Consider the following 18,919-nt stretch of genomic DNA (forward strand, 5'->3'; position numbering starts at 1 on the left):
GTTAAGCCTTACATTTATAAAGAATGTTGACAGTTTAAAAGATGCTGTGACCTGTAGGATTTGTGTGTACATTTCAGGTCCAAAAAGTCCCGGCCATGATGAAGTGAAACAGTTGGATTCTTTGCATCATGAAGAGCACTCATCTAGCGTTCAGTCCTGTGAGTCCCCAGGCAAAGGTATGGCATTTGTTTCCAAAATATTTCTGACGGAACGAGATGTATTGGAACTTTTCGGAAAGGCGATATATTTTGATTCCACTGTTTAAATCATTTTGAGCATTAAAACAACACAACAAACAAAATATACACAATTTTTAATCAGAAGGATGATTTTTTTGGACCAGAAGACTAAATTCTGGTTTAGTTTGCATGTCATTTTAAACATCCAGGTGATTCTAAAACCTGCTTAACATAAGTAAGTTGTTACAGTTTGAACGATAGCATCAATTGCATGCTTTGTCACAGTTGAATAGGTTTGTCATTGAGAGCACAAATTCATTTTCCTTTTATCAAGCTGAATGCTAAGTGAGGGGAGTCACCTCTTCCATAACTTGTTGAAGGATATTATCCGAAACGTCCGATATTCACATTGTTATGGTCACCTTCCCTATTTTTTGTTTGTTTGTTTTTCTGTCTAACACTGGTTTGTTAAACGTGTTTTCCAACATATTAATGGATTCACCCCTTAAACCCCCAAATAATCGGTTTTAGTTTTAGGCCAGAAATACAAGCCCTAATGTGCTGAAATGTTTAACAGTGAGTTATTCGCTTTTTATTTAAATATCAGCAAAATCTATCAAGTGGTTTTTCGTAGGCCTACAGCCCCAAATATGTGTTAAAACGTTCACTAAATCTTCTGATGGAGTTTAACGCTATCACTCTGGTCCCAATGAGGGAATGATTCACTGATTTACAGCTCAATGCACAGCGGGTAATAAACAAGCTTGCTTTACAGCAGGGGTTCTTAACCAGGGGTGCAAGAACTGTTCCTAGGGTGTGCGGGGATGCTGAATAATTAAGGTTGGTTAAGTCTATTCTATATAATTACAAAAACCCAGGGGGGTGCGAAAATTAGTTGGGGATTTTAAAGGGGTGCGGCATGGAAAAAAGGTTAAGAACCACTGCTTTACAGCATACAATTGTAGGCTTTTTCGTTGGTCAGAATGAGTTTGCGTGTTAAATACAGTTTTTTAACACAGTCTGTTGATCTTGATAGTTTATCTTTTATTGTTTTTCTGTTGTTCCGCCATATTAACCTTTTTGCGTTTTATGTTGAATCGGCACTAGACGGTCCTGTGGCGATCAACTTGTAACATACATTAACACAATGCAACACACCGACGGAAATACAACTGTGAAATTGTGGACAACCTTTTTTTGTAGATCAAATTATGTGTATATTAGATTGGTATATATGACATAGAATATATATTACGGAAGTATATTAGAAAGCCACTTTCTACTTTATACATGACTTTAGTATAGATTCTTTAATTGATTTGTTAAAAATATTGAAGCTACGTTATGACGAAAAATCGTTCTTAACTGTGTTTGTAATACCTACAAGTTGACCTTTAGTGACCTGTGGTCATGCTGCAACCAAGCTGACAACGAGAGAAGGCCGTTTATCGCGGCTTTCGAAAAAGTCCTGTGTATTTTTTCATGTTTATGTTGATCAACAAAGTTTGCTTGACATATATAAAATCGAAACACGTCTGTAGAGTTTAAATTACGTCTTAGGTGTGAAACTTTCGCCAACACTGAAAATGCATGTGATACCTTAATAAAACGACATGGCATTACTGCGCAAAAACAGCTGATTTCTAATTGCAGAAACAACTGTCTCATAAGACTTGTGTTTTTACGTCAAGCTGACCTATCCCGTTCTGCATTAAATTGCCTTAATCGTAAACCAAAAATTTTGAGTTACTTCCTTGGGACTTCTATCTGACAGTATGCACATATCATGGGCTGTAAAGGTATCTATTTGGCCGATTATGGCAAAATTTTAAATAATAAACGAGTAACCTAATTTCTGGCCTAAAATTATAACCGATGATTTCGGGGTTTAAAGGGTGAAAATGGGTGAATCCAGTGAACAGTTGGAAAATTCTTAAAAATACCGTACATTGCACCCACCAACAAAGCATGAAACTCCTAGATTATGTATTTTAGTCAGTAAGTTTTTTTTACAAATTTTGTGTTTTAGGGGCCTGTAGGTAAACCGCTGGGTCATTCGGTGTCAAACTTTAGGAGGATCAAATTTAAATCAATAGCTAACATCTGTATAGATTTGAAGCACCCTTTCTTGAACAACTGAGCGTTACAAACCAGCGTTAGACAGAAAAAGAAAAAAAAATTATGGACAAAAACAATATGTGACCTCTTCATGGAAGGGGACCCTTAAAAAGTGATGTTGCATAAATTAGTACTTTAATATAAACTTGCCCTGCCATGAAAAATGACTACACAAGCCAAACTTGACATGCATGCCTGGGTTTGGCCGATGTCTGAAGTACTGTGACTAACAAAAAAATACATAATTAAAATATGTACTTCTGATTACAGGTACTGTATTGCCAATAGTCTGTTGCAATGTGATTGCCTTGGGGTCACTCTGAGCAGTTGAAAGTTCTGAATGTGGTTGTACTTAAAAAAAGCCTGAAAGTCCCTGCCTTAACCGATTCAATAAATCATATGTGGCATAATCCATTCATTTTTGCTTGCAATGCTTGCAAAAACATCAAATAGGGTATAACACATGTTATATAGAGCGAAAGCGTCTATTTTTAGAAACCACATTTAAAATTAATGAAATTCCTCCCAGGTTGAAAACCACTAGTATAGAGGATGTAAAATGGAAATATATGGGAATGCCCCCTTTGTAGTTCTATTGATGTATTTAGTTGATTGTAAGCAGGATGTTGAGGTGTTAATAAATAATGCAAGTGCAGAGGAAAATTGAACACAATTTGCAAAATGCTGTGCTGTCAAACAAATGGCAACATGACTTGTGAGTTGCATAAATGGTAGGGTCAAAGATAAACCATGTTTCACAATTAAAAAATAAGGAATCAATTAAAGTTTCTACATTTTTTCAGTGTCTAATAATTCTTCTGCTGATCACGGCAACAACAATTATGAAGATACATTATCTGAAAAAAATCCGAACCCTGAAGTGAGTCAGTAGTAGTTTTTTTTTAAATAAATAATTCTTTATCCTTGAATTATGTGTACGTGTTTTGGGCATACAAAACCGGTTAAATGTGATGCTAATGCCAAAATTACACTGTTAGTAGTTAGGGTGACCACTATTAGTATTTAGGGTGAGATCATAAGTGATTCCCTGACCATGTATTCTGCAGTAAGAGACATATGGTCCATAAATTGTGAGGCTGTTTTTGAATACAGACCGAAGAATACAGACATACCTCGTGTCAGCGGCACATTTAGCATAGCAGTAGATGAGACAAAGAGCATGTACACCTATTTACAACAGCCGATCTCCAAAAATTTGGACGGTTAGGGCTATTTGGGTTGCGGTAACACAACAAAACCATTTGTGAATGTTAGTTCCATAAAATGAAACATTTTCAAAATCTACCTCTCTGTATCTGCTAAATTAATCAGCAAAAAAGCTCTTTGCGCTCTTATTGAAATTTAGCTAAATATGGATGTGGTATTAGCAGCTCTACCAGATTATCTGAATATGGTAAAAACAGTACACACTGTTTATATAATTGCTAATTGACATTGAGTTAATAACATCATCTCTTCCTATTCAATATACGCTTACTTTTTCATAGTCAGGGTTGTGACATAGCAGAGGCAGAACTTGTTATCAAGGCATAAGAGTAAACAGTGTAAGAGATAGGCATCTCACTTAAAGATACTCAGCGTACTAGTTTGTTCAAAATAGCCTTTTATCTTTTAACAGAAAAATTTACACACAAAGGCACTGCTCAACATGCAAGTAACAGCAAAGACTTTTTACTCAACTCATGCTTTCCATAGTTAAACACTGGACTATATAGACGATAAACAGAATTCAATAATACAATTGGTCAGAACTTCCTAATACGCATATTGCATTTAACAGGATTTTTTAAAATGATGAAGTGGTTTGAAACAAAAACTTGCCTGACTTACTGGAATTCCTGATTAGTCATATTGATATCAACTGGATTTGTTTGTAGCACCATTGTTTTGTTTGACTCAATTTACAAGCAACATTTGTCTGTGCAACTTTTACTAAGAAAATGTTGATTACAAAAGGTTTTAGTGTTTAATCAACAAATTATAAGATTGCATTTAAAATAATGATTTCCCATTAGAATGTGATTTTTTCTGTAATCATCATTTGTAAAGTACTTGTTATGTTTGTCAAGATAAAGCAACATGTGGATTGCCTTGCTTCTAAGCATGGACAACTTTCAGTTGAAGATGTTTTGTCAGAAGTAAGAGGTGAATACAGCTTTTTTCAAGAATCACTGATTAGCGAGCCAGGTAAGATTTAAATCTTTGCTGCAAATGCACCACTTTTTTTTTACTTTTATACTGTTCAGAAATACACAGATGCTAAAATATTTAACAGTTGTCAACATGATGTTCCTTGTTTTACAATTTTAGGCCGATCAGCCCAATGCCCAAATGCTGTTGTATCCCTGTTAGACATTTCCATAAGACATGTTCTTGTTTTGATACAACAGTAGTTTATCTTATTTGATTTTAGATCTTTGTCTAAGACCGACAACTCATGGAAACTCTTTTCAAGAAGCAACAAAAGCATCTTTAGAAGAGGTAACAGATAATCAGCAATTAATTGGGGATATGATGCTTATTATGGGTCCCCTTCCATGAAGGGGGCACATATTGTTTTTGTCCATCTTTTTTCTGTCTAACGCTGGTTTGTAACGGTCGTTTGGTCAAGAGAGAGTGCTTCACATTTATTCAAAATTGGACAGGTGTTAGTTATGGGTCCCCTTCCCTGAAGGGGACACATATTGTTTTTGTCTATATTTTTTTCTTTTTTTCTTTCTAACGCGGATTTGTTCCCACGTTTTGGTCAAGAAAGAATGGTTCAAACTTTTTCAAATTTACACACATTACAGATATTGGTCTAATGATGGTCCATGTGAATTTTGACCCCGCTTGATCCCTCGGTTCACCCACAGCCCCCCGAAACGTAAAATTTTTAACGCAGGTTTGTTCCCACGTTTTGATCAAGAAACAATGGTTCAAACTTTTTCATGTTTACACACATTATAGATATTGGTCTAAAGATGGTCCATGTGAATTTTGACCCCGTTTGATCCCTCAGTTCACCCACAGCCCCCCAAAACATGAATTTTTTAACGCAGATTTGTTCCCACATTTTGGTCAAGAAAGAATGGTTCAAACTTTTTCAAATTTACACACATTATAGATATTGGTCAAAAGATGGTCCATGTGAATTTTGACCTCGTTTGACCCCTCGGTTCACCCACAGCCCCCCAAAACGTGAAAATTTTAAAACGGCTATACTTGCTAAAGCAGATGTTTCTGGAGTTTCATACTTTTTGATTGGTACATTGCAGCGTATTTTAAACTATTTTATAACTTGAAGTTGTATATATCCATTTTCACCCCTTTGCCCCCAAATATTTGTTTGTTTGTTCACATGTTAATGAGGCCAGAAATACAAGACTTAACCTGCTGAAATTTTTAACAGCTGTGGATAGGGTGCTCTTTGTTGGCTGGTAAAAATTTCAGTGCAATCGGCTCAGTTATAGTAAAAATATGTTTTTACATGCTGTCTTTTGTCATATTTGTGCTCGCTCAGTGCACAGCTGACGCAATGGGAGTGATTGACGATAGTGGCACATGGAAAAAATGCCTCTGCTTCACGCATGAACGCAGTCGTCACTTGACCATTTTCTCACTGGTTGGAATTAAAGATGATACGGTGTTAGTGATATTGCGCTGTAAACGTTAACACTGCGGGGTCACGGCAGGGACAGGCGATGCGTATGACGTCATGACCGTATTTGCCTGTCGCTCAGTGCACAGCTGACGCAGTGGGTGTGATTGATCATAGTGGCGCATAGAAAAAAATGCCTCTGCTTCACGCATGAACGCAGTCGTTACGTGACCATTTTCTCAGTCAGATAGAAGTCTCAACTCTCAAGGGAGTAATTCACTTGTTTACGATTAAGGCGGGTGAATGCAGCGGGAGTGCTCAGCTTGACGTCCGGACCGACGTTTTATGAGGCAGTCGTGTCGGTGATTAGAAATCAGCTGTTTTTGCGCAGCTATGCTATGTCGTTTTATTAAGTTATCAAGCACATTTTAAGTTTTGGAAAATTGTGTTTAAAGACTGACCTTGAACGACAATATCAAAGTCAAAGCATGAGATTAAATTGAAAGTATTTTTCCTGTTCCTATTTACTGTTTTTTTTTGTAATTATATGACAATAATGATGCAAAAACAATACGGACAAAACTTTTTGGGTTAAGGCTAAAGTTGGTTAAGCTTGTCCTTAAGAATCTAAAAATAACCAGGATGTTTGTTTACCATAAATCCCCACAAACGCGCGTGTGGGGACCCATTCGTTTTTGCTTGCAAAAACAATCATATGTGTAGATCAAATGATGTGTATAGTAAATTGGTAAATATCTAACAGTGATTGTGCCCTATTTTTACTGTTACCAAATCGCATATGCATATGTGTGGGGACCCATTAGATTATGCTTGCAGAAACAATTAGGTTATAAAGTGCCAGGAAAAAGATAGGGACCCAATGAAATGTAGGTGCCAAATATATATCCATTATAAATATAGTAAAAGGAATATGTGATACATCATTAAATATGATGTAGTATATATAACCCGGCAATATATAGGAAAACCACTATTCTAGTTATTAATCCAAATTTGATCCTCCAGAAGTTTGACCCTCCAGAAGTTTGACCCCGAATGACCCTGCGGTTCACCCACAGGCCCCACAAACGTAATTATGGGGCCCCTTCCCAGAAGGGGACACATATTGTTTTTGTCTGTATATTTTTTTCTTTTGTTTCGTCTAACACGGATTTGTTCCCACGTTTTGGTCAAGAAAGAATGGTTCAAACTAGTGATGCACCGAACCCGCCTAAAAAGGTTCCGAATCAGGCCGAACCTAAAATTCTGTTCTAATGGATGTTTTCAACTGAACCTTGTGTCGTTGATGCGAGTGAAGTGAATTATGACAAATCAAAATCACTTACACCATCTGGAAGCTTTACTAAACTTGCAATATTTTGCAGACAAAGTGGCTCGTATTTTATAGATACAACAATTAGTTAATTTATGACGTTTAGTAGAGGTGAAAATGCTAGTTTGGGCATTAATTCCATGCAATCAAAAAGTTCGGTTTCGGCCGAATTTTCAAAAAAGTTCGGACCGAAACATCGAAAAACAGCGTATTCGGCCGAAATGTTTCGGCCAACCGAAACTTCGGTGCATCACTAGTTCAAACGTTTTCAAATTTACACACATTATAGATATTGGTCTAAAGATGGTCCATGTGAATTTTGACGCCATTTGATCCCTTGGTTCACCCACAGCCCCCCAAAACGTGAAATTTTTAAAACGGCTATACTTGCTAAAGCAGATGATTCTGGAGTTTCATACTTTTTTGATTGGTACATTGCAGCGTTTTTGAAAGTATTTTGTAACTTGAAGTTGTATATATCCATTTTTACCCCTTTACCCCCAAATAATTATTTGTTTGTGCACATGTTAATGAGGTCAGAAATACAAGACTTAACCTGCTGAAAACAATGCATAACTCCATGTCGAAAAAAAAACAATTGGGTGCGAAAAGCGCAAACCTGCCCACTGAAAAGCAAATATCTCGGCCTCACGCATAACTGGACGTGTTATCAGGCAGTCTTTTTGCACTGTGCAATTAAGATATGTTTGTAGATCATTTAAAACTGTTAGTTATGCAGTTGTTGTATCACGCAGTTTTGCGTCTTACGATGGTTAACGACAGGCTCTTCATGCCGCGATCGGCCCGATATCTTTATCTAACAACATTTGCGTTTAAGTTTTCGAAAAAGAAAAAAAGGCAAAGCGTATTAGACTTCTCTGATTGTCGATACGCTCGGCACAGGTGGTTTGAATAGGCTTAGGCGCCAATACATTCTGAGAACTTTTTTGTGAACAAGTAGGTTAACTTGAAATGATTGCTAGTTTTTTTAATTTGGTGCCGAATATAACGGGGAAATTTGTAGCTAATTCTGAACAAACGTTCCATACACCAAGTTGCATATTTAATAAAGTTGTTCGTCCAACAGGTGCAAAGTTATACAAAGTAATCGTTTTTTTTTATACATATTACATATTAGAGCAGGGGTTCTTAACCTGGGGTACACGCACCCCCAAGGGGTACGAGAACTGTTCCCAGGGGGTGCGGGGATGCTGAATCATTAAGGTTGGTAAGGTCTATTCTATTTAAGCAATTACAGAAGGGGGAGCGAAGATTGGTTAGTGATTTGAAAGGGGGTGCGAAAATTGGTTTGAAAGGGGTGCAGCAAGGAAAAAAGGATAAGAACCACTGTATTAGAGACTCCAATTAAACAAAGTAGTTTAACCTGAATGGGACACATATTGATTTTACTCAAATTGTTTGTTTGTTTTGTTGACAACCCCAGAATTTACCCCTCTAGCCCCCTAAAATGGGTTATTTTCTTCCCAAAGTTTGTCCGACTCGTTTTTCCATCAAATGTTTGATGGATTTGGATGAAATTTGCACAGATGATAGATATAGTTATGTAGATGTGCATCCCACTTTGTTTTTGTTGATAACCCCAGTATTTACCTCGCTAGCCCCCTAAAATGGGTATTTTTCTTCCCAAAGTTTGTCCGACTCGTTTTTCCATCAAATGTTTGATGGATGTGGCTGAAACTTATACGGATGGTAGATAAAGTTATGTAGATATGCATCCCGCTTTGTTTGTCCAAATAACCCTAGTATTTACCCCGCTAGCCCCCTAAAATGGGTGAGTTAGTAAACAGTGTCAGAATTGGCTGAAATTTGGATAGCTTGTAGAGTATGCCATTTATAGTTGTCGATTGTTGTGTTCAACCCTTTAGCCCTAACATTAACCCCACAAGCCCCCAAAGTGTAAAACGTATTTGTATGTTACTGGACACCACAAACGAAAGATTTCTGTTGCTCAATAGTGTTACAAGCGCAAGCAGTTGTATGTTACTCGTTTGTGACTTTGGGAATTGCTTGGTGAACGTTTTTGTGCTATGGCAGTTGGGGGTTTGTTGCCCTATGATGTCAGAAACATTAACGGTTGTTGCTCAAAACACCTCTAGTGGTCGACATTTCAAACATTGGCGGATTTGGCTGAAATTTTGCAGTACTATTGATTGAGTCATTGAGGTTTCCTATTTTTTTAGTTTGTGTGTTGGACCCCATTAGTTACCCTACTAGCCCCCTAAAATGGGTCAGTTTTTTAAACTATGTCGGGATTGGATAAAATTTGGGTAGTATGTGGACTATGCTATTTGTAGGTTTCAATTGATGTGTTTTACCTTGTAGCCCCAACATTCACTCAACTAGCCCCCTAAAATAAATGAACTTTTAAAAACGTCTTAATTATATGAAATTTTGCAAAGTTTATTAAACATACTAAGTCCTCAAATGTTATGTTTTGCCCTGTAGCACCACAACTTAACCAACTAATTCCTAAAATAGGTGACCCCTTTCACAATGTTCGAATTAAATGAAAACCGGACAGCTTGTAGAATTTGCTATTTATTTTTTGTTTTACCCCATTATGCCACTACTTACTCCTTCAGTTCTTTGAAAAGGACTGTTAAATAGAAAATACTTCAAACAATATCTGGGGTGAATCTAAATTTATATAGTTTGTACTCTACATAGTATTATGATTTAAGCCCAGTCACGATTACTGCGTTTTGCCTTACAACACTAAACGTTCGCATGGTTATCTCTTGAAATGCATTATCTACAACTTTGCATGTGTGGGGACCCATGAGTTTCTGCTTGCAGAAACAACTAAGGTTATAAAAGACAGTAGATGGTATGGGACCCAATATAAGATAAGCATAGAAAATATGTCAATGTTTTAAAATTGGTTATAGTGTATACGCAAGGGCAATATGTGCTAAGCCACCCTTCTAGTTACTATTGGAAAATGAAATCAGAGTAATCTATACATTTTGAATATTTCTTCCAACTATTCCTGAGGGTTTAACAGTTAACAATTTATACATTTGGCATGTTTAAACTCGTCGCAAACAACTGTTGCCAACAAATTAATTTCGATTTTTTTGGAAGAACAGACAAACAGTCCAAAAAATACTTTATAATTAACAATTAAGCGGCCTTATGTTTGTATATCACTTTACAATATCCACCATATTTTTTGCGCAAAGCTGAAAACCTTAAATGCGATTCGGTTTGGCAGCCGTGTAATTTTATGCTTAAGCGAATCGAAAATGTGACATCACAAAATGCGCATCAACGATAAGATTCGATTCGCTCTTGTAAAAATGATCGCTGACGTAAAAAAACGTAAAAAAACAACGCTAACCTCTGTTGTCTGGATCTTTTACCAAATCGCATGTGCATATGTGTTGGGACCCATTAGATTATGCTTGCAGAAACAATTATTTTATAAAGTGCCAGGAAAAAGATAGGGACCCAATTAAATGTAGGTGCCAAATATATATCCATTATAAATATAGTACATGGTATATGTGATACATCGTTAAATATGATGTAGTATATATAAACTGACAATATATAGGAAAACCACTATTCTAGTTTTTTAAAATGTACTGACTTAAGTACATCATCTAGGAGTTCCATGCTTTGTTGGTTGGTGCAATGTAAGGTTTTCTAAAGATTTTCGTAACTTTTAATAGGATTCACCCATTTTCACTCCTTAAACCCCAACTTACTAGTTTCTGTCCAACGCTGTTTTGTAACGCATGTTTGGTAAAGAAAGAGTTCTTCAAATGTATTAAAATTTGGACAGATGTTAGTTATTATGGGTCCCTTTCCCTGAAGGTGACGCATCTTGATTTCACTCTGTTTTTTTCTTTCTTTTTTCCGCCGAAGTTTGTCCATGCACTTTTGGCACTGTAATCTTTGGTTGATTTGTATGAAACTTTCACAGATGGTAGATATAGTTATGCAGATGTGCCATCTGCTTCATTTGAGTTGATAACCCCAGTATTTACCCCGCTAGCCCCCCAAATGCAAAATGTTATTGTATGTTGCTGCGCACCACAAACGAAAGATTTCTGAGGTGTAATAGTGTAATAAAGGTAACGGAACATGTGGTACTTGTGTTTGTGCAATGCTAGTGGGCGTTTTTGCACATGCCAGCAGAGGGGTGTTAACAGCCGTATGACGTCAGAAGCGTTAACAAATGTTGCTAATAACACCTCTAGTGGTCAAAAAGTTTGGATAAAAATTTTATCTGACTGTGGATTGGGTCATTGTAATTTCATATTTTATACTTTTGGGTGTAGAACCCCCCGAGTTTTTTAAACAGTGTGGAAATTAAATTAAATTTCGATAGCTTGTATAATTTGTCATTTTTAGGTGTCAATTGTTGTGTTTACCCCGTGGCCCCAACATTTTTTCCACTAGCCCCCCAAAATGGGTCAATTTTTTAAACAATGTCTAAATTAAATAAAATTTGGACAGCTTGTAGAGTGTGCCATTTATAGGTGTAGAATGGTGTGTTTCACCCTGTGACCCTAAAATTTACCACACTAGCCCCCCAAAATGGGTCAATTTTTTAAACAATGTCTGAATTAAATAAAATGTGGACAGCTTGTAGAGTGTGCCATTTATAGGTGTAGAATGGTGTGTTTTACCCTGTTCCCCCAACATTTACTCTACTAGCCCCCCAAAATAGGTCAATTTTTTAAACAATGTCTGAATTGAATGAAATTTGGACAGCTAATAGACTAGAGTGTGCCACTTATAGGCGTAGTTTTAACTCTCTAGCACAGTGCTTCCCAACCTTTTCCAGCTCACGGCCCACTTTCTAAAAAAAAATTCTTTGGCGGACCACCGTTTAATATTGCGACAAAACCACAATGGAAAAAAGAACTAATTAAGAAAGAAAAATAATAACCGCACAAGCAATACTTCTGTTAATGTGAAGCCTGAGCTTGATGATTTAATATGATGAGAATAAGTCGGAGTTTAATAGAAGACAAGCTCACACGCAATGCAGCATTCAGTGTGTCAGTGTCAAGACTGTTTCGTGTCTTCGATTCCGTTATAGTTACAAATACAAGTAGTGTTGTGATGCGACAATCGCAGTTTGTTTATGTGATAAAGCTTTGTTTGACGTGAAATCTGATGCGGCTTTCATAGTAAGCAATATTATATTTTAGAGAAATACAGAACTTGAAAGTACGTTCTCAGTGAGAACTTCTTGTGTTTATAAACTACTATATTGGTATGGTAATAATTTGAAAAGCTTCGCGGCCCACCAGGAAGAACGTCGAGGCCCACCAGTTGGGAAGCGCTGCTCTAGCACTATCTTTACCCCCACTACCGCCCTACAATCGTTTGCAATTCTCCATTAATAGGAGCTGATTGTTGTGTTTCGCCTTTATTCTCAGATAGAGAAAAACCTTCAAAAATGTATGAATGAAATGAAATTTGAATAGTTTGCAGTCCATATAGGATATTTATTTATGCTCAGTACATGTTACTGTGTTTTATCTTACAACAACAAACTTTCTTATAGTTATCTCTGTAAATGCACTATTTACAACTTTGCGTGTGTGGCGACCCATGAATTTCTGCTTGCAGAAACAACCAAGGTTATAAATGACAGTGGCTGATATGGGACCCATTATAAAAGAATCTGGACAGACGTTTTATGAGACAGTCGTTTCAGTGATTAGAAATCAGCTGTATTTGCGCAGCAATGCCATGATGTTTTATTAAGGTATCACACGCATTTTCAGTTTTTCACATCTAGTCATAGGTTTCACATCTAGGATGTGATTTAAACTCAATAAACATGCTTCGGCTTTCTATATGTCAAGCAAAACTTTGTTGATCAACATAAAGGTGAAAAATAAATTTGACTTTTTTTTGCGAAAGTTGTCATAAATGGTCTTTAAATTCTCGTTGTCAGCTTTGTCAACTAAAGGTCAACTTGTAGGTATGACAAACACAGTTAAGAACGATTTTTTGTAATACGTAACTTCTATTTTTTACAAATCAATTCAAGAGTCAAAACTTAAGTCATGTATAAATTTGGCGAAACTGAAATGGTGTCAAAAGGTCATTAAACATTCTGTGTCTGCGCTGTGAGAGGTTAATACAGGTCAATAGTACTTGTTTTATGAAACAAAGTTAGGCAATTTGTTATGTGTACTTTTGAAGCAAATGGCTTTTAAATTGATAGTTTCTGTAATACAACTGTTACAGCTTTCTAGAAAAAATTGTGTTTAAAAACTGAAGTTGGACGTCAATATCAAGGTCAATGCAAGAGATTAAATTGAAAGTATTTTTTTCGTTCTTTTTTACTATAATCATGCAAAAAGAATATGGGCAAACCTTTTTTAAAGTTGGGTTAATGCTGTCTAATAATTTGTATAAGAATATTTGTTTACTGTGTATCCCCACAAACACAAAAGTTTTTGTTTGCACAAACAATCATTTGTGTAGATCAAATGATGTGCATAGTAAATTGGTAAATAGGACATAGAATGTATGTAATGGAAGTATATTAGAAAGCCGTATTTCTAGTTGTGTATTGTATACAATTTTAGCCCAATCTGCTCAGTGTACAGCTCTTAAAAGATGTGAAAACTACTTTTGTGCTCTTGGACATTGCGCCTAAAGCTGTGTTTTGAGTGTGATCAATAAGTTAACAATCAGCATTTTAAAGATCCCTGTTTTGCGCATGAATGCGTGTTCAGCTAGACGACATATCCCGTTTAAATTCAATTATTACGGTAGTTATGCTGCAGGCACTTATTTTTGGTTTGATGTCTAATCATCTACAGACGAATCCGGTTAATCGCATCACAATTAAAAATCCCAAACTGTCGCCCATCGTTTGTTAAGAAAATCGTCCGGTTAATCGCATACCAGTTTATCGCACAAACCGGATATTCGCATCGATTTTCAACGAAATATGCGATTAACCGGATTGATGATCTCTATGTGAAGGTCGAACAGATTGAGTTTTTCGAATAAAAAACGAAGATATGATAGTAAAATCCTCCGGAAGTAATGTACGCGAAAAAGACGTAGATGCATGTTTGCATTCTACGCCAAATAACGCATCTAATTTTGAAAATGACACGTCTTGACCATAAAATATTTTTGAAAAGTTATTAGGAGTTTAAATCGGCGTTCAGTTTACCGCTGTGCAATAGCTAGGAGTCGTTATCTCAAAGCCGTGCACATTGATCTTTTTGAAAGAGTTCAACGTGTTAACTGGTGTTCCGGCAAAGACGCTGATTGCAATTTCTTACTAAGTGCGAACTGCACATAAAGTATTAAACTGTGTTTAAATTTGAACAATGTTAAATGTGAAACAAATGGTGAAAAATGTTTTCTGTTATATTGTTCATGACCCGCCAAACACATAATGGTTGTAAAAATGTTAGATCGCAAGTAATCACACTATGTTGTTTAGATTCACGTAGTTGGTAACCTGCCAATGATTGCCATATTATGTCTTCTGTTAGTGACCTTGCGCAACTTATCAGGTAGATCACCGATTAAGAAAAGCATTTATTCCTCTAATATTTGTTGCTGGTTTAAATTTTTGAAGCAACAATTACACGTTGATCACATGAGAGTCACGCTAATCTTGCAGCTGCAGTTTTGCTGAGTAAGCTAGAAGGAAGCGCCACAATCTGAGTCTTTAAAGGTTTGCTGAAATCAATTATTATTTTTGTCAATTGATTAACGGGTTATAAAAGAAACTGATGAAGCTCGCCTTAGCGCCCTTGCGCTGTAGAATGTGCCGAGGTTGTAAGTTTTACCAGGTTTTGGTGGTGTACTTTCGAGTTTGGGCTTGCTTACAAATATGCACCTAGTACTTTGCAGCTCAACGCGTTGGTTTGAACTAGAAAACGAAATAGGTCGGAAACAACAGGGCATTTTACATGTATATTAAGCGAGTGACCTAGCACATTTATAAGGGAAACTACCCAAAACATGACTAAAACGTCATAAACCGTCTTTGGCTACGATGCGATGTAACATATATTTTCAAATAAATCTGACTGCAAGACAAAACACAAATCAAGCGAACTGTGGCGTGTGCGCCAATTAAAGAGTGTGTGTGCGTTTCTACTGTTTCTTTAACACACTTGGACGATTGCATCATAGCCACGACTTAGGCAATTGCACCATAGCCACGACAGTTAGGAAGCATGACGTCATGTACTGCGCTGAGAGTAATAAATCTAGTTTCGACTTGAGAGTACTTTTTTCAATTCTCGGCAACAAAAGAGAGAAAATACTGCTCCATTGCCATAGTTGAGCGTCACTGCAACTTTGTTTTAGCCGGGGAAGTGAAAATGAGCACTTTTGTTAACGGCGTGTACTGTTTACATAGCAACCGGATTATCGCATAATCCGGTTAATCGCATCAAATGCCCTTGGCAAATGGATGATGCCATTAACCGGATTCATCTGTATTAGGCAGAAAATTGGAATTGTTTGTCTTTTGCAAAACATTAACTAAAAACAAATGCGGAAATTGAACACAATTATAATTGTAGCTCAAAAATCACATGAAAAAATACATAACAAAAAATACTAAACCCACAAGTATTTGAAGAGCGTTCCATGTATTTGGTGATGCATATTTAATCCCATGACTGGTGGCAACATGCTGAATAATTGTCACTTATTTGATTACTGTTTAAAGGTGTCTGAAATACAATTTGCTGCTTACAATGAGATGAAAGAATCTCCAATTGCTCATTCCCCTAATTTGGAAAATGTAGCACCATCACATGCCCAGCAACCCAACATGGACACTTCGCAGACACACATTCCACTTCCACATGAAAAGCAGTCAGGTTATCAAACATTTCAAGTTCAGTTGGATGTTCAAAATAAATCCCATCATGATTCACAGGTAACTAAATGCAATTAATGATCATTACGTGATATATTGTTTTTATGGGGCCCCTTCCCTGAAGGGGGCACATATTGTTTTTGTCCATTTTTCTTTTTTCTGTCTAGCGCTGGTTTGTTATATGCGTTTGGTCAAGAAAGAGTGCTTCAAATTTACACAGATGATAGTTATTTATCCATATTTGATCCTCCTTAAGTTTGATCCGGAATGACCCAAGGGTTCACCCACAGTCCCCCAAAACGTAATTTTTTTAAAACGGCTGTACTGACTAAAGTATATGATCAAGGAGTTTTATGCTTTGTTGTTTGGTGCAATGTAAGTTATTCTAAAGAATTTTGTGCTCTTTAAAATGATTTACCTATTTCCATCCCTTAAACCCCAATGTTTTCTATCCTGCCTGCTGGTTTGTTAAACGCGCTTGGTCAGAAAGGAGTGCTTCAAATTTATTAGAATTTATACAGGTGTTAGGTCAGAAATGCAAGCCCGTGATATGTACTAAAAGGTGAAACCTCTAGAAAAAAATTGTTTGCAGTGGGTTACTCATGGCGTTTTACGGGGCAGTCTTTTTGATGATTAGATCAGCGCAGTAATGCTATGTGGTTTTATCAAGTTAGAACACATATTTTTAGCTTTAACGAAAGTTTTGTATCTTAGAAGTGATTAAAACGACATTTCGGTTTTGTACATTTCAGGCAAACTTGTTGATTAACATGAAGGCAAAAAACTACATGTTTTCCAAAGATGCAATAAAAAGTCATTAATCGGTCATTGACAAGTTGGCTGCCTTATAACAACTGAAGGTCAACTTGTAGGAAACGCAGAACACAGTTGAGAATGATTTTTTGTCACAACATAGCTTCTTTAATTTTAAACACATATACTCCAGAAACAATACGTAAGTTAAATATAGATTTGGAGAAATGTTATTGTTAATCACTAAGGATGTCATGCTATTAAAACCAGGTCAAAAGATCTTTAAACGGTCGTTCGGCGACTACACCACAATAGGCTACTGAAGAACTATTATATGACAATAATGATGCAAAAAGAATACGGACAAAACTGTTTTAAAGTTGGGTTATTTCTTTCTAATAAATTGTCCTTAAAAATCTAAAAATAACTGCAACATTTGTTTTTTTTACATGAATCGGCACACACACGCATGTGGGGACCTATTTGTTTTTGTTTGCAACAACAATAATATGTCTAAATCAACTGATGTTTATAGTAAATTGGTATACAAAGGATAGAGAATATATAAAATGGAAGTATATAAGAAAGCCACCTTTCTAGTTATTCTAAAGAAAATACATATTTAACAGTTACAGTTTTGTCTTGCTGATGTATACCAATACATACAGCATAAAGTGTGAAATTTGCAACATTAGATAACGTCCAGGCTGAATCTTCATCTATCTTTACTGCTCCGCCTTCCCGGTGGTTTCAGCAAGGGGTTCCCATGTTTTTCAATGTTGTGTTAGCACGCACAGACATCTGTTGATTTACACAGCAGCTAAAGGGCCTGCTGGTAGAGTGTAAAGCTCATATTCTGCAAGCTTTAACTTAGTCTACAGTATGTAGTGACAGGAAGATGTTTGGTATTTAATGACATCATTTAATATATCATACTCAGAAAAAATCTAAGTCTGCGCCTGTGCTTAGAGCAGGGAACATTTTTTATCTGTAGGCCATGTAATCACTTTCGGACATCATGCAAGGTCCATACTTTTTTTTTCATGAACGCAATAAATTTGAAATTCTTGCAAAGCAACAATACATTTATTTTCTAAAACATAGAGTTTTGACACTACACTTACATTCACAACAAAATAACTGTTTGCTAGACAAAGGGCATTATTCTGTCACATTTGGTGAAGTACTTGCAACCTGTTGTATGGACCGGTTGGAAAACGCAGATCTAACTTATACTTTACATATAGTATAGCACCTTAGGAGATTAACCAATAACTGGTGGAAAATTTTGCTGAATTCTCAGAAGAATTGCATTTTTTCTTTGAATCAGTGTGTTGGTGAGGGCCACACTAAATAGCTTGGCGGGACAGATTGTGGCCCGCGGATCGCCTGTTGCACACCCCTGGCTTGGAGGTATCACAAAAACACAGTTAGAAATGGTTTGTCATACTTTTGTCCCAACTTGTCTTCTTACTTTGGACATGAAATAAAATTGCCAAACAATGTTGTACATAAGGGATTAACTCTGAAAACATTGTTGAAAGGTCATCAAACAGTCATTCAGCTTGCTACCACCTGTGAGACTGTTGCATGAAGGTAATGTAAAAAAAAACAGTTATTGCAAAACAAAGTATGGTGTGGTGTATGTAATAAATTGTTCTAGACAGAGAATATATGAAGTGGCAATACATACAAAAGTCACTTTTCTGGTTTTAAATAAGATTTGATTTGTTTCAGGTTATTGGTGCTGGGGATGCCAGTAATTCAGCAGAACATACAGGTAACTTTCACTGTTCCTGATTGCGACAGGTGCCATTTACTTTTATTGTGTCAATGAGGCTTACAGTTCCAAACTTTGATTTAAATTCCCCATCGACTTCCACTTGTACAAAGTTACCCCCTCCCCCCAAATATTCAAGTTGGTGCTAAGGTCAGCCACACAATACCATTAATAATTTGTTCACACATGTGTGGGGAACTATTCGTTTCCGCTTGTGGCAACAATTATGTTACATAAAGGGCGAATGCTGCAAAGTTATCAGTAGGGCAATTATTTTTTGACTTGTCAAAAAAAGTCAAAA

General features: G+C 36.5%; 1 protein-coding gene across 3 annotated transcripts in view; it reads left to right on the top strand.

Moving 5' to 3' along the window:
• LOC145238344 (uncharacterized) overlaps nt 1-18,919 on the top strand; it is a 50,772-nt gene that overhangs the window by 26,463 nt on the left and 5,390 nt on the right. For 2 of the 3 annotated variants that reach the window (XR_013862104.1, XM_080101479.1), the window contains exons 7-12: nt 78-176; nt 3,101-3,177; nt 4,388-4,505; nt 4,732-4,799; nt 15,933-16,145; nt 18,576-18,618. Coding sequence is in view for 2 of the 3 variants with exons in the window: in XM_080101479.1 (XP_079957605.1) it covers nt 78-176; nt 3,101-3,177; nt 4,388-4,505; nt 4,732-4,799; nt 15,933-16,145; nt 18,576-18,618 (618 nt within the window). In the remaining variant the exon portion in view is untranslated. Of the gene's footprint in view, nt 1-77; nt 177-3,100; nt 3,178-4,387; nt 4,506-4,731; nt 4,800-15,932; nt 16,146-18,382; nt 18,435-18,575; nt 18,619-18,919 lie in introns of all 3 variants that reach the window. The other variant, XM_080101480.1, reaches the window with a different exon arrangement.

The sequence above is a fragment of the Phallusia mammillata genome, chromosome 7 (assembly GCF_965637545.1).
Source record: "Phallusia mammillata chromosome 7, kaPhaMamm4.hap1.1, whole genome shotgun sequence".
Taxonomy (NCBI): Eukaryota; Metazoa; Chordata; class Ascidiacea; order Phlebobranchia; family Ascidiidae; genus Phallusia; species Phallusia mammillata.